General features: G+C 43.8%; 1 protein-coding gene across 6 annotated transcripts in view; it reads right to left on the bottom strand.

Annotated features, from left to right (window-relative positions):
* The window catches only part of aff2 (AF4/FMR2 family, member 2), a 690,205-nt gene that overhangs the window by 30,576 nt on the left and 643,778 nt on the right, over window positions 1-15,851 (bottom strand). For all 6 annotated transcript variants that reach the window (XM_059976692.1, XM_059976694.1, XM_059976693.1 and 3 more), the window contains 2 exons: window positions 11,677-11,748; window positions 9,513-9,606 (listed from right to left, as the gene is read on the bottom strand). In XM_059976692.1, coding sequence (XP_059832675.1) covers window positions 9,513-9,606; window positions 11,677-11,748 — 166 coding nt within the window. The remainder of the gene's footprint in view (window positions 1-9,512; window positions 9,607-11,676; window positions 11,749-15,851) is intronic.

The following is a 15,851-nucleotide window of genomic DNA, read 5'->3' as shown; positions in this document are numbered from 1 at the left end:
AGTGATGGAGCAAGTGAACCTGACTGAAGTTATCCCCATTGGTTGAAAGCCTGATGGTTGAGGGGTAATAACTGTTCCGGTACCTTGAGGGTCCGAAGGATCCTGTACTTTTGTCCTGATGGCAGCAGCGAGATGACAGCATGGCTCGGGTGGTATGGTACTTGATGCTGGATGCTGCTTTCCTGTGACAGCACTCATCTAGATGTGCTCACTGGTGGCAATATCCTTATCCATGATGGACTGGGCCATATCCACTACTTTGTGCAGGACTTTCCATATAAGGCAATTGACATTTCCATACCAGGCTGTGATGCAACTAGTCAATATACTCTCCACCACACATCTATAATAGTTTGTCAAAGGTTTACATGTCATGCCGAATCTTCACAAACTCTTAAGGAAGTAGAGGCATTTCAAATCCAGGAACCAAAGCTTTCACTATAATTGCACTTACATGCTGGACACAAGACAAATCCTTTGAATCTCATAGAAACATTCCAAATATTAAAAGGCCTGAACAGATTAGATATAGCAAAGTTATTTCCCATGGTAGGGGAGTCTAGGACAAGTGGGCATGACTTCAGGATTGAAGGACATCCATTTAGAACAGAGGTGTGGAGAAATTACTTTACTCAGAGGGTGGCAAATCTGTGGAATTTGTTGTCATGAGTGGCTGTGGAGTCCAAGTCATTGGGTGTATTTAAGGCAGAGTTAGATAGGTTCTTGATTAGCCAGGGCACCATAGAGTATGGTGTGAAAGCAGGGGTGTGGGGATTACTGGAAGAATGGGATCAGCCCATAATTGAAAGGTGGAGCAGACTCAATGGGCTGAATGGCCTGAATGGCCAACTTCTGCTCCTCAATCTTATGGTCTTATGGTCTAAATTATATCACAAGGAATTTAAAGCTGCTGGTCCTCTCCACCTCTGAGTTCCTGATGAGGACTGGCTCATTGACCTCCAGTTTTCTCTCCCTATGGAAGTCAATAATCAACTGTTTGGTCTTGTTAACACTGAGTGATAGGTTGTTGCTATTGGACCAGTCAAGCAGATTTTTAATCTCCCTCTGATTTGCTGATTCGTCACCACCTTTGATTTGGCAAACAACAGTAGTGTTTTTGGCATGCTTAAGTATGGTATTGGAGTTATGCTTAGCTTCACATAAGTATAAAATGAGTAGAGCAGGGGGCTAAGCACACAGCCTTATGCACCTATGCTGAATGAGATTGTGGAGGAGATACTGTTGTCAATCTGAACTGACTGAGGTCTGCAAGTGAGGAAATCAAGGATCCAATTGCATAAGGAACTAATGAGGCCAAGGTCTTGAAGTTTATTGATTAGTTTTGAGGGGATGACAAGATTGAATGCTGAGCTGTAGTCAATGAAGAGCATCTTGATGTATGCATCTTCACTGTCCAGATGTTTCGGAATTGAGAGAAGAACCAGTGGAATGGAATTTGCTGTGGACCTCTTGTGATGGTAGACAAATCGGAGCAGATCCAAGTTACTCAGGCAGGAGTTAATATGTTTCACCACCAACCTCTCAAAGCACTTCATCACTGTGGATGTAAGTTACTGGGTGATAGTCATTGAGGTAGGTTACCACGCTCTTCTTAGACACCTGTATAATTGAAGCCTGCATGAAGCCGCTGGGTAGCTCAGATTGCTGAATTGGGAGGCTTAAGATCTCATTGAACACTCCAGCCAGTTGAACAGCATAGTTCTTTAGCACTCAGTCAGGTACTCATCTGGGCTGGATGTTTTCCGAGGGTTTATGCTCCTGAAGGACGCTCTAATGTTGGCTTTGGGAATTAAAATTACAGGATTACTAGTGATGTGTGAGTTCCTGGAGGTTCCTCCATGTTTTGCTGAGCATCAAAGTCATTGAGCTCATCTGGAAGCAGAGCCTTGTTGTCACCTATGTCACTTGGTTTCACTCTGTAAGATGTGATTGTGTTCATATCCGCCACAGCTTTTGTGCATCCTTTATTGATTCAAGTTTGGTCTGGAATGCACACTTTCTTTATGAGATGTGAAGTAGCAATTCCAGAAATCAGAAGCCATTTGTTTAATGACTTCTAATTTCTCTTTTACCTCAGTGACGTAATCTTGAGGAAATGTGATCATAATCTGAGGAAATCCTGGGCAGTTGATATTGTGCCACAACCCTGCATATTTTGATGGGATCCGAGATATGAAAATTAAATATTCTATTACCACTTAAGTTGCATTACCATTTAGATTAGAATAGATGACTTTGGGCAGATTTGGTATTTGTTGTTTGGGCAGAGATTGGAGAGTGCAGGGTTTGAGTCTGCATGGAAGCTCTCAAGGTTCAAGGCATTAAGCAAGTTGTCTGGACAGATCCTCTTGGATTTGGAGAGGGCTATGTGAGAAGCTGGTGTTATCAAGCTGTTTACCACTGAAGGAATTGTTACCCCCTCTCTATTAGCCTGGAGAAGCATTGGGGGGGGGGGCTCCCTTTGAAATTGTGTGACCACTCAAGTCGAATATAATGTTCTCCTAAGGGGTTGTCCATTTGAGAGAATCTAGGTCCAGGGTCCACACGTCCTGGTACAGTGTGGGTAAGTGTAAGTGTTAGCTATGGTCAGTGGTTGGGTCTTTTGGTTTTTCAGTCTCCATTCGTAGTTGCCACTTGTTCTCTGTGTCACAGCAGAGTTCGTTCCTATGTAGTACAGCTCCCTCTTGAACAAATTTTCCAACAGGAACACAGATATATAAAATCATATAGAACAGATAGAGATTCTTTGATTCATTGAGTGCAAACTGACCATCAAGCACTCATTTCCAATAATCCAAAACTAATCCGTTTAATTCTCACCACAGTTCAATCAGCTACCTCCAGATTCTATCATTCATTTACACTCAGTGGGCACTTTATTAGGTACTCGTGCTCATTAATGCAAATCTCCAATCAGCCAATCATGTGGCAGCAATTCAATGCAGTCATGGTCTACACGTTCAGTTGTTTTTCAGAACAGATATCAGAATGGGCAATAATGTGATCTAAATGACTATGACCATGGAATGGTTATTGGTGTCAGATGGGATAGATTGAGTATCTCAGAAATTGTTGATCCCCAGGGATTTTCACGCACCCATTCTTTAGTCTTTACAGAGAATTGTGTGAAAAATAAAAAAAAATCAAGTGAAATGCCTGTGGGTGAAAATGCCTTGTTAATATGAGAGATAAGAGGAGAATGCCAGACTAGTTCAAGTGACAATAACTCAACTAACCACACGTTACAACTGTAACAAGCAGAAGAGCATCTCTGAATGCACAACGCATAGGACCTTGAAGTAGATGGGCTACAGCAGCAGAAGACCATGAACATACACTCAGTGGCTATTTTATGAGGTACAGGAGGTAATGAAAAACGTGGCCACTGAGTGTGTACACTGGAGCTAACTTATAATTGCCACTTAAAACTACGAACCCATACATTTCCCACTGTGTAAGGTTAGCATAACACTTTACAGCACCAGCAACCGTGCTTCATTTTCTACTGCTGCCTGTACGTAGTCTGTACGTTCTGCCTGCAACTGTGTGTGTTTCCTCTGGGTGCTCCAGTTTTCTCCCACAGTCCAAAGGCGTAGGAGTTAGCATTAGTAGGTTGTGGGCATGGTATGTTTTATTTTTATTTTTATGCATTTTATTGATTTAATGATACAACACAGTAACAGGCCCAGCCCACTGAGTTTGCATTGCCCAGTTACACTCATGTAACTAGATAACCAACTAACTCATATGTCTTTGGAACATGGGAGGAAACCAGAGCACCAAAGGAAACCCATGTCGACACAAGGAGAATGTACAAACTCCTTACAGACAGCAGCGGAATTGAAATCTGCTGGTGATGCAAAGGCATTACGCTAACCACAATGCCACTGTGCCGGAAGTATGATGACACTTGTGGGCTGCCCACAGCAGATCATCAGACTGTGTCTGTCATTGACAAAAACAACACATGCTCCCCGACCCACCTACCTTTTCCCTCACCAGGCTTCACCTATCACCTTGTACTCCTTCCCCTCCCCTCACATCTTATTCTGGTTTCTTCCCGACCCTTTCCAATCCTGATGAAACATTGACTGTTCATTCCTCTCCAAAGATGCTGCCTGACCTGCTGAGTTCCTCCAGCTGTTTGTGTGTTACTATGCATTTCACTGTGTGTTTCAATGTTTTGATGTTCGCTCATTGTTGGATGATCATGATCCTTCCATGACCATGACTGCTCTTGGCAAATTTTTCTACAGAAGTGGTTTGCCATTGCTTTCTTCTGGGCAGTGACTTTACAAGACAGGTGACTCCAGTTACTGTCAATGCTCTTCAGAGATTGTCTGCCCGGTGTCAGTGGTCGCATAACCAGAACTTGTGATATGCACCAGCCACTCATATGACCATCCACTACCTGCTACCGTGGCTTCACAGGACCCTGATCGGGGGGCTAAGTGGGTTCTACACCTTGCCCAAGGATGACCTGCAGGCTAGTAGGGAGAACGAGCACTCTACACCTCCCTTAGTAGTCATGTATCTCCACCCACCACCCAGTTTTGTTGTACATGTGACAAATAATGCTAATTTATCTCTTTACAATTTTTGCTTTGTGGAAGAAATTGGAGGATGCAGAGGAACCCTTGTGATCACAGGGAAAGCAGGCAAACTCCATGCTAACAAAGACTGAGGTCAGGACTGAACTATTGCACAGTAAGGTAGCAAAATGGTTAGCACAACACTTTACAGTACCGGCGACCTACCTTCAATTCTCGCTGCTGCCAAAAAGGAGCTTGTATGCTCTCCCTGTGACTGTGTGGGTTTCCTCCGAGTGCTTCAGTTTCCTCCCACAGTCCAAAGACATACTGGTTGGTAGGGTAATTTGTAATTGTAAATTGAATCATGGTTAGGCTAGGGTTAAATTAGGAGATTGCTGGGCAGCACAGCTTGAAGTGCCAGGAGGGCCTATTCCATATTGTTTCTCAATCAATACATAAATAAATTGTGCCTCTGCGTCACCAAAGGGCATGTCCAGAATTTGTTAAAACTTTACAAGTGTAATCTTCACCACAGGAAGTCTTTTAACCGATTGCTGAAGAAGAAATGAAATCTGCTTGATTGGTTTTGAAGCATTTCAGGTCAGACCTCAAGGCCTGGTTTGATTAATAGGTCCTATCTCAAACTATTTTCAAATGAACCAAAGGCAAAACATGGAGACATTTTTTTCTTCCAAAGCAATGAAATGTTACAAACTGGAATGCTCTGCTTGGACGGCTGGTGGAAAAAGCTCAAATAGATTTCCAGTCACAAATAAGAGAAAATCTGCAGCTGCTGGAAATGCAGAGCAACATGCACAAAATTCTGGAAGAACTCAGCGGGTCAGGCAGCATCTATGGAAAGAGTACTGTCAACGTTTCGGGCTGAGACTCTTGAACTGCAAAGTGAGCTGAATATGTGTTAGAACTGCAAAAAGATATGTACAAGGGGAAAGAGAAGGGCTGTGAGGAGAAGGTAGCACAGGATTCATTCAATGAACTGTCTCACCTTTGGATAGGGGAGAGGTTGATGGTGAAACAGTCTTGCATCTTCACACAATTTCTATCCTTCCCTCCCTTCCATGGTCCACAGTCCTCTCAAATTAGATTCCTTCACCAGCATTTTGTGTGCGTGTTCCATCTCTATCAAATTCTCTCTCATCCTTCTTCACTCCAAAGAGAAAACTCCTCCATGTACAAGGGTTTATCCCATGTTCCAATGATGTACTGTTAAGGGTTGGCAAGTTGTCGGGTAGGCATGCCATGCTGGTGCCGAAAGCATCGAGACATTTATGGACTGCTCCCAGTAATCCTGGGATGTGTTGGTCCTTGACACTTACGATGTTTTTTACTGTTAGTTTTGATGTACAAAGCTAATCGTTATCTAGAGCAGGGGCTCCTAACCTTTTTAAGGCCATGGAGACCTACCATTAACCAAGTGGTCTGTGGATCACAGGTTGGGAAGCCCGATCTAAAGGGTGAGGAACAACTGACTTCTCTCCTCAGTTACAAATGACTAACTGTGGTTCCTAATGTTCTAGACAGCAGAAGAACTGATCCAAAATGAAACATTCTGCTTGGATCACAGTTATGAATAATTGGCAAAGCCTGCAGCTTTTTAAATATTCATTCTGAGTCTTGCTCCAAACATAACAATAAGGAGGTGATTAAACAGCCAAAAGGAGCAACTGCATTTGGGAAATCTTTGTATCAGATGGAGTGTAATGTACTGACAATCACAAAACACAATACTGAGAAAACTTTAACCATTTCTGCCATCATGTTTGACAAGGAATCCTGAAAAGCCAAAGTCAATAGAGAGCAGAGTTTTCAGAATGGATTCAAGGAAACATTAAACTATTGCAAAGCCCCAGAGGCTTGTTACAGAGAGAGGAATCTTTCAGCAGAGAACACAGGCAATTAAAAATGTTACGGGGTGCTTGTCAGGAGTGCATTCAGAGCATACTGAGCCACCCAGACTGGGTGACAGAAAGCTTGGTGAAAAAAATCGGTTTAAGATAGAGATGGGTAGAGAGGGGATGTACACAAGAGATTCTGCAGATGTTGGAAATACAGAGCAACACACACACAAAATGCTGGAGGAATTCAGCAGGTCAGGCAGCATCAATGGAAATGAATAAATGATTTAGGCTGAGGTGCCTAGGACTGGAAAGGAAGGGAGAATATGTCAGAATATGATGGTGGGGGAAGGGGTGGGAGTATAAGCTAGAAGGTGATAGGTGAGGCCAAGTGGGTGGAGGAGGGGGTGAAGAAAGAAGCTGGGAGGTGATAAGTGGAAAATGCAAAGGGCTGGAGAAGAGAGGCTATGAAGTTTTGGAGGGTTCCCAGAGCTTAAGGCTCAGGCACCCAAAGGCGTGCTGCCAACAGTGGAATAATGGGGGTGAGCAGATTTGGCAGATCTTTACAGGGTGAGGGATCACTCACCTCAGGAGTGGAAAATGACATGATTTCTAAAAGTGAAGTTTAGTCCAGTCAGTGCGCTGGGGTGATCGAAGCCTCGTAGGCCTGCGTCCATGTCCACTGGAGGATGGAGACTGAAGGCCTGTCTGGAGCATACGCTTGGGTAGGAGGGAGAAACAGGCCTGTTTTTACTATTAGCAATACACAATGGAGAAATTCAGCAGGTTGGGCAGCATCTATGGAAAAGAACAAGCAGTCGGCATTTTGGGCCCAGACCATTCTTCAGGATTGGAAGTGTTTGAGTGAGGGAAAGAAGGCTAAAAGGTGATAGGTGAAGCCAGGTGGATGGGGAAGTTCAAGCATTGAACTTGGAGAGGAAGGAATCTGATAGGAGAGGAGAGTGGACCATAGGAGAATGGGAAGGAGGGGGGATCCAGCGGGAGGAAGTGGGTTGGTGGAAGTTATAGAAATCTATACTCATGCCATCAGGTTGGAGGCTAGCCATTCGGAATATGAGGTATTGTTTTGCCAACCTGAGTGTTGCTTTGGATTTCCAGCATCTGTAGACTTCCTTGTGTTAGTTTTTGCTATTGTTGTTTTGTTGTTTGCTGTACTCTGTCATTCTGCTGAGCACTGTGGGCATGCTACATCCGCACAGGAACGTGCGGTGCTACTTGCGGGCTCCCCCAGTATACCTTCGGCTGTGTTGGTTGTTAACGCAAGCAACACATTTCACTGTATCTTTTGATAAAGGCGTAACAAATTAACTTGAATTTTCAAACTTAATTACGTGTTCAGTAACTGAGATGAGCAGATTTCTCCGAACCTTATAGGGAGAGGAATCTCCCACTTAAGGAGCAGAAAATAACGTGATTTCTGAAAGAGCAGATTTGTCAGGCTAAAGACAACTCCAGTCAGAATGCTTTAGCAGGACAGTGTAAACTAAGATTTGGGCCACAGAATTCTGGATGACTTCCAGTTTAAGCCTATGGCAACCACTTACTATTTCAAGATTAATACCACTACCCCACTCTCTCTGCACCGAACTGTGTATTTTGTTTTAAATACACATCCATTTCTCGGTTAAAAGATGCAACTGTATCTGTCTCAACTCTTCCCTGTGGCAAAGCATTCAACGCTTCAGTAAGACTGCATGTAAACAAGCTTTTCCTAGTGCTTTGTTCGGTTTCTCGAAAATAAATTTAAAATTGATCATTTCTTGTCACTGATACATCCCCCTCACAGACCAGAGGGAGCAGTTTATCATTTTTGATCTATCAAAGCGACACATAATTTTTAAAAAAGCAACGTGCACTAAGGCTCCTCTAATGCTCTCGATGCTATTGGAAACAGACTTAGCAACTGAAATCTACAAAGATGTTGCTTCAGATGGGGAACAGTATTCTCCAGATCTGCATGTGTGGAATGAGCTGCAAGTGGACATGGTGGCTGGGGGCTTGACTGCTGCACTGAAGAGAAGTTTGGCTCAGTCCATGGATGGGAAGAGTATAGCGGGGTATGCTTTAGCTGCCAGTCGATGGAACTAAGCAGAATAACAGTTTGGCAAGGGCTAGATGGGCCAAAGGGTTGGTTTCTGTGCTGTAGTGCTCTGTGATTCTACAGATGTATGATGGAGAGCACTCTGACTGGTTCCAATGCACAGGATCGAAAGAGGTTGCAGAGGGCTGTAGCCTTGGCCAGCACCCTCACTGGCACAATCCTTAAAGCTGAGCTGACACCTCCAACCTGTAAACTCACTGTCAAACTCATGTTCACTGTAATACTTTTTGTTATTATTTGCATGAGTTGTCCTCTTTTAAAAGTTGGATTTTTTTATGGTTTTTCATAAATTTTATTGTATTTCTGTATTTTCCCGTAAGTGCTGCAAGAAAATGAATCTTAAGGTGACAAATATGCACCTTCATATTAAATTTACTTTGAATTTTGAACCCTCCACACCATCAAAGACATCTTCAAAACACAGTGCCTCAGGAGGGTATCTTCCATCATTGAGGACCCTCACCATCCAAGAAAGGCCCTCCTCATTTGGGAGGAGGTACAGGAGCCTGAAGATCTCTACTGAACATTTTAGGGACAGCTTTTTTCTCTCAGTCATCAGATTTCTGAATGCTTCATGATTTAATAATTCTTGTTGAACTTTTTAAATTTTAACTCATAGTAACTTCTAAAGCCTTGCACTGTCTGCAGCCAGAAAACAAACCTTACGACACGTCAGTGATAATAAACCTGATTTTGATTCTGACACTGCAACCATCACTACTGTCAAAGATAAAAGTACTTCATTAGCTTGGGGTTGCTTTCAGATGCCCTGAAATAAACGTGAAAGGTTCAATAGAAATGCAAGATTATATTTTCATAATAACCTCCTTTACAGGAAACAATTTCTTACTTAGTGTTCATCCGTACAAAAGCAGGATCTGTCTCTGGCAGTTTTTACCCCTAATTGGAGCTGAGTGAACGACAGTGTTAAGGCAGATGACGAAGGCTCCCTACAGTGATAACTGACTCAGATGAAATTACCTTAAAATATTCCATCAAGGATCGGGAATATTTCATGGCGTGATCTTTCTTAAGTCGGAACATCCTCAAGTAGAGAAGTGACAAGCATCGGTAACTAGATTTAATTAGAGAAAATCCGTTAGGCTAAGCACTCGAACAATGCAATTTATGTCAACAATGCATTTGAAATTAGATTGGTGAAGAATGTAAGACCGTAAGATACAGAAACAAAATCAGGCCATTTGGCCCATTGAGCCTGCTCCACCATTCAATCATTGCTAATTATTTTAGAGAACCCCACTCTTCTCATTACCTTTACCATCATCATCCTGTGCTGCATTGTATGATCATAAGACCATGGGACCATAGGATATAGGAGCAGAATTAGGTCATTTGGCCCCTCGAATCTGCTCCGCCATTACCTCTCAGCCCCAATCTCCTGCCTTCTCCCCGTATCCCCTCCTTCCCTGACTTTGACCTTTTCCTTAAATATACATAAAGACTAGCCCTCCACAGCTGCCTGTGGCAACAAATTACGCAGATTCATCATTCTCTGGCTAAGGAAATTCCTCCGTAACTCCATTCTAAAAGGACATCCTTCTATTCTGAGGCTGTCTTAGACTCTCCCACCATAAGAAACATCCTCTCCATATCCACTCTATCAAGGCCTTTTCCTTTCGATAGGTTTTAATAAGGTCACTCCTCATTCTTCTGAGTTCCAGTGAATACAGGTCCACAGCCAACCAACACTCTTCATATGATAAGCCGTTTAACAGTTGAATCATTTTTGTGAACCTCTTTTAAGCCCTGCCCAGTTTTAGCACATCCTTTCTAAGACCAGGGCTCAAAAATACTCACAATACTCCACGTGTGGCTTCACCAGTGCTTTATAAAATCTCAACATTACATCCTTGCTTTTATATTCTAGTCCTTTTGAAATGAATGCTCACATTGCAAGTGCCTTCCTGACCACAGGTTCAACTTGCAAATTAACCTTTAAGGAATCCTGTACAAGCTCTCTCAAATCTCTTTGTGCCTCAGATGTTTGTATTTTCTCTCCATTAGAAAGTACTCAACCCTTTCATTTCTTCTACCAAAGTGCATAACCACACACTTCCTGATGCTGTGTTCCATCTGCCCTTTCTTTTCCCATTCTCCGAATCTGTCTAAGCCCGCCTAAGGAAGTAGCCTCTCTACTTCCTCCAAGTTACCAGCACTCCACCCATCTTCATAGTGTCGGCAGACAGAGGAGGAGATAGAGTCCCACAGCAAAACATGATAGAAACAGGCCCTTTGGACAATCCAGTTCCTGCTGAACTGTTCCTGCCCATGGATGTGCACCTGAACCAGAGCCCCCCCCCCCCCATACTCCTCTCATCCATATATTTATCCAAATTTCTGTTAAATGCTGAAATTGACCCCTCATCCACCACTTCTGCTGGCAGCTCGTTCCACACTCTCACCACCCTCTGAGTGAAGAAGTTCCTCCTTGGGTTCCCCTTTAAAGATTTCACCCTACACCCTATACACATAACCTTCAATTCTAGTCTCATCCAACCTGAGTGGGAAAAAAAGCCTGCTTCCATTTATCCAATCTATATTCCTCATAATTGTGTATAGCTCTATCAAATCTCTCTATCTCTATCAAATTTCCTCTAGGAAATAATGTCTTAACCTGTTCAACTTTTCCCTTTAACTGAAGTTCTCAAATCCCAGCAACATCCCAGTATTTTTATTTTGATCTGTGATGGTATGGGAAACAAAGGCCTGATGACTGTTGGAGAAGTCATGGTCAAGGGTAGCTATGATGAGGTGCCCAAGAGCTGCCACCTTGCCTCTGCAAGGTAGAGGTAGTCCAAATGGAGAGCCTTGAACTCGCTCTTCCCTCCACATTTGCTGTTTGATCTAATGATTTCCTCCATCTTCTTGTTTCTTGCTTCAGATGTTAGTGTCTCAAGCTCAAGTTCAAATTCATTGTCATCTGACTGTAAGTATATACTACATGAAACAATGTTCCACCACACCACAGTGCACTCACAAAACATAGCACACACAGCGCATAAATCAAATCTTACCATATATGTTAATAAAATAGCATTTGCTTATTAATTCATTTGATACACACAAATAAAGATGCAGTTATTCATAATATCAGTAATCAGATGTCAACCTTGCTAAAACTCACCATAGAACCGCTAGTTTCTTATCTGCTATCGTTGCCAAGGAACCGGTGAAATTCTTTAACCTCATGGCGTACCTTGAGAAAGGATCAAGTGACAATTAACATTCCCAATGAATAAACAATGTCTGTGCAGTTTCAATAATCGGAAGTTGGAAGGGGAGAAGATGCACAATTTTTGTTCTTGAATGGTATGAGAGATTGAGAGCAAAAGAGATTCGGTAGATGCTGGAAATCTAGAGCAACACACACACACACAAACACACATACACACACACACACACACACACACACACACACACAGTGCTGAAGGATCTCAGCAGATCAGGCTGCATCTATGGAGAGGAAAAAGCTATCGAGGTTTCAGGCTGAAAACCTTCAGTGGGACTGTAAAGGAAGGGAGATGGTGGTGGGGGCCAGGATGGTGGGGGTCTTTGATGATGTGTGCAGCTTTCTTGTGGCAGTGCAATATGTTAATGTGCTCAATCATCAGGAGGGATTTGTCTGTGGTCTGGGCTGTATTCCCTATTCCCAGTTCCTCCGTCTCTGCCGCATCTGCTCCCAGGATGAGGCTTTCCATTCCAGGACATCTCAAATATCTTCTTTCTTTAAGAATCATGGTTTCCCTCTGCCATCATCAATGATGCCCTCACCTGCATCTCCTCCATTTCCTGCACTTTGGCCATCACCCCATCCTCCTGTCACCACATCAGGGACCATGTTCTCCTTGACCTCACTTACCACCCCACCAGCCTCCGGATCCAGCATATTATCCTCAGCAACTTCGGCCACTTTCAACAGGACCCCACCACTAAGGACATCTTTCCCTCGCTACCCCTCTCTGCTTTTCGCAGAGATCATCCCCTCCACGACTGCCTGGTACACACGTCCCTCCCCACAGATCTCCCAGCTGGTACTTATCCCTGTCCCTACACCTCCTCGCTTACCACCATTCAGAGCCCCAAACAGTCCTTCCAGGTGAGGCAACACTTCACTTGTGAGTCTGTTGGGGTCACCTATTGCATCCGGTGCTCCCTGTGTGGCCTCCTCTACATCGGCAGGACCCGACGCAGATTGGGGGACCGCTTCGTCGAGCACCTACACTCCGTCCGCCACAAGAGACAGGATCTCCCGGTTGCCACCCACTTCAACTCTCCTTCGCATTCCCATTCGGATATGTCCATATATGGCCTCCTCTACTGCCATGATGAGGCCAAACTCAGGTTGGAGGAGCAACACCTCATATACCATCTGGGTAGTCTCCAGCCCCTTGGTATGCACATTGAATTCTCCAACTTCTGGTAATTCCCTTCTTCTCCCTTCCCCCATCCCACTTCCACTCTGCCTCTTCTTCTAGTTGCCTATCACCTCTCTCATGATTCTGTCTTCTTCTGCTACCCATAGTGCTTTCCCCTTGCATTCCTTCTTCACCTCTCTGGCCTATCCCCTCCCTGCTTCCCTTCCCCCACACCTTGATATTTCCTCTGATTGGTTTTTCACCTGAACCTTCCCCCTCCCCCCACCCTTTTATAGGGCCCCTGCCCCCTCCTTCTTTAGTCCTGACGAAGGGTCTCGGCCCGAAACATTGACTGCTCGTTTCAACGGATGCTGCCCGACCTGCTGAGTTCATCCAGCTCGTTTGTACATGTTGATTTGACCACAGCATCTGCAGTGTACTTTGTGTTTGTATTCATCACTTTCTGTCAAAATTGTGAAATAAGTAATCCCTGTCCTTTTTCTTTCATTCCCTACTCTGGGTCCTCTCTCACCTTTCCACTTCTCCTCACCTGCCTATCACCTCCCATAGTGTCCCTCCTCTTTCCCTTTCTCTCATGATCTGCTCTCCTCTATTATCAGATTCCTTCTTTGTCAGCCCTTTATTGTTTCCACTTATCACCTTCTTACCATTCCCCCTTACCCCTTCACCTGTCACCTTCCAGCTTGCCCTCCTTCCACCCCGCCATCTTATTCTGGCTTCGTCTTCTTTCCTTTCCAGTCCTAATGAAGGGTCTCGGTCCAAAACATCAACTGTTTATTCATTCAATAGAAGCAGCCTGACCTGCAGAGTTATTCCAGTATTTCGTGTGTGCTGATATGGAGATATATTTGTACTTCGTTAATAAATTTACTTTGAACTTTAAAAATATTACTTTACCAATCCTTGTGCACATTTCTAACTACCCACATCTAAGCTCTTGGTTTTTTGAGATCATTTAGAAAGATGTACGGACTCAGCGAATGCACTGCGTTTTGGCAGGATTAAGTTGTTCAGCTTGCTTTTCAGTAAGTGTGAACAGCAAGATGACACTTTGTCATACACTCCACAGCCTTAGGAACTGCAGTCATCAGACGCCCAGCCACTGTAACATCCCAACTCAAATTCATACTATAGCTCGGGGAAGTGAAATGCAAGCATCTGCGCCAACAAATCTCATCACCCAGTTCTGGTTTGTGGTACCCAGTTACTCAGCAAGAAACACTGCTTGAGTCTAAGACCAGAGGGCACAGCCTCAGAACAGAGGGGTGTCCTTTTAGAATGGAGATGAGGAGGAGTCTCTTTAGCCAGACATTGGTGAACCTGTGGAATTCTTTGTCTCAGTCAGCAGTGGAGGCTAAGTCTTTTTGTATATTTAAGGCAGAGGGTGATAGACTCCTGATTGAAGGGATATGGGGATAAGACAGGAGATTGGGGCTGAGAGGAAAATTGGATCAGCCATGATGAAATGGTGGAGCACACTCGATGGGCCAGATGACCTAATTCTGCACCAATATTTTAAGATCTTATGGTCTTATTCTGTTACTACAATTGGGTGAGTTTTGAATTGGGCTGCCTGAAGATGATGAACACTGAGCTGAACTGTAGTGAAGTGACCTGTCACATTCTCAACTAATGTACACTTTGACTGCAAATCCCAAGTTATTTTTATGCACACTACAATTCTGTATGATCATGCAAGAAATTCCTCCTTACGTTTCCCTTAAAATTTTCACCTCTCACCCTTAACCCATGACCTCTAGTTCTAGTCTCACCCAATGTCACTGGAAAAAGCCTACTTGTATTTACCATCCCTATACGTCTCATAATTTTGTATAACGCGATCAAATCTCACCTCAATCTTCTATGTTCCAAGGAATAAAGACCTAACCTAATCGATCTTTCCTTGTAACTCAAGCTCTCCAGTCCCAGCACCATCCTTGTAAATTTTTTCTGTACTGTTTCAACCTTGTTTACATCTTTCCTGCAGGAAGGTAACCAAAACTACACACAATACTCCAGATTAAGCTTCACCAATGTCTTATGTAATGTCAACATAAAATCCCATCTGCTGTACTCAGTACATTGATTTATGAAGGCCAATATGCCAAAAGCTTTCGTATGACTCTATCTACCTGTGACGCCACTTGCAACACATTATGGACATGTATTCCCAGATCTATTTCTTCCTCCCCACTCCTCAGTGCCCTACCGTTCATTGTGTAAGACTAACTCTGGTTGGTCCTACTAAAGTGCGATACCTTGCACCTGTCTGCATTAAACATCATAAACAACCTTATTAATAAAGTATATCAACACCATGGATAGTTCCAAGCCCAGCTGTAAAAGGAGGAAGGTCGGGCAAGGGGCTAGCCGCCAATCCCATAAAAACCCAGTGCTTCAGAAATGCCAGCAGAAGCTCCAAATTCCTCATCCCTGGAAAAGGACAGATACCAAGAAGGTGGGCTAAAGCTGGGGACAATGTGCAAGACTGGCTCAGGAGGGAAGACTCCGGCGAACTGCTGTTGGTAGCCATTGCCCCAGTAGGGGTGACGGACTAAGAAGAGGAAGAAGAATTCATAGATTTTACCACTACATTGAGATTCACTTGGAGCTATGATGTTGTGGACATTATGGAGACTTGGATGGCTCAGGGTTAGGAATAGTCACTTAGAGTCCCAGGCTTTAAATGTTTCAGAATGGACAGGGAGGGAGGCAAAAGAGGTGGGAGTGTGGCACTGTTGATTAGAAATAGTGGCACGGCTGCACAAAAGGAGGAAGTCATGGAGGGATTGTCTACTGAGTTTCTGTGAGTGGAAGTTAGGAACAGGAAGGGACCAAGAACTCTACTGGGTGTTTTTTATAGCCCTCCTAATAGTAATAGAAACATTGAGGAGCAGATAGGGAGACAGATTCTGGAAAGGTG

The sequence above is a fragment of the Hypanus sabinus genome, chromosome 8 (assembly GCF_030144855.1).
Source record: "Hypanus sabinus isolate sHypSab1 chromosome 8, sHypSab1.hap1, whole genome shotgun sequence".
In the NCBI taxonomy this organism is placed as follows: domain Eukaryota; kingdom Metazoa; phylum Chordata; class Chondrichthyes; order Myliobatiformes; family Dasyatidae; genus Hypanus; species Hypanus sabinus.
The sequence above is the reverse complement of the archived record's forward strand: the minus strand, read 5'-3'. Positions and strand labels throughout refer to the sequence as shown.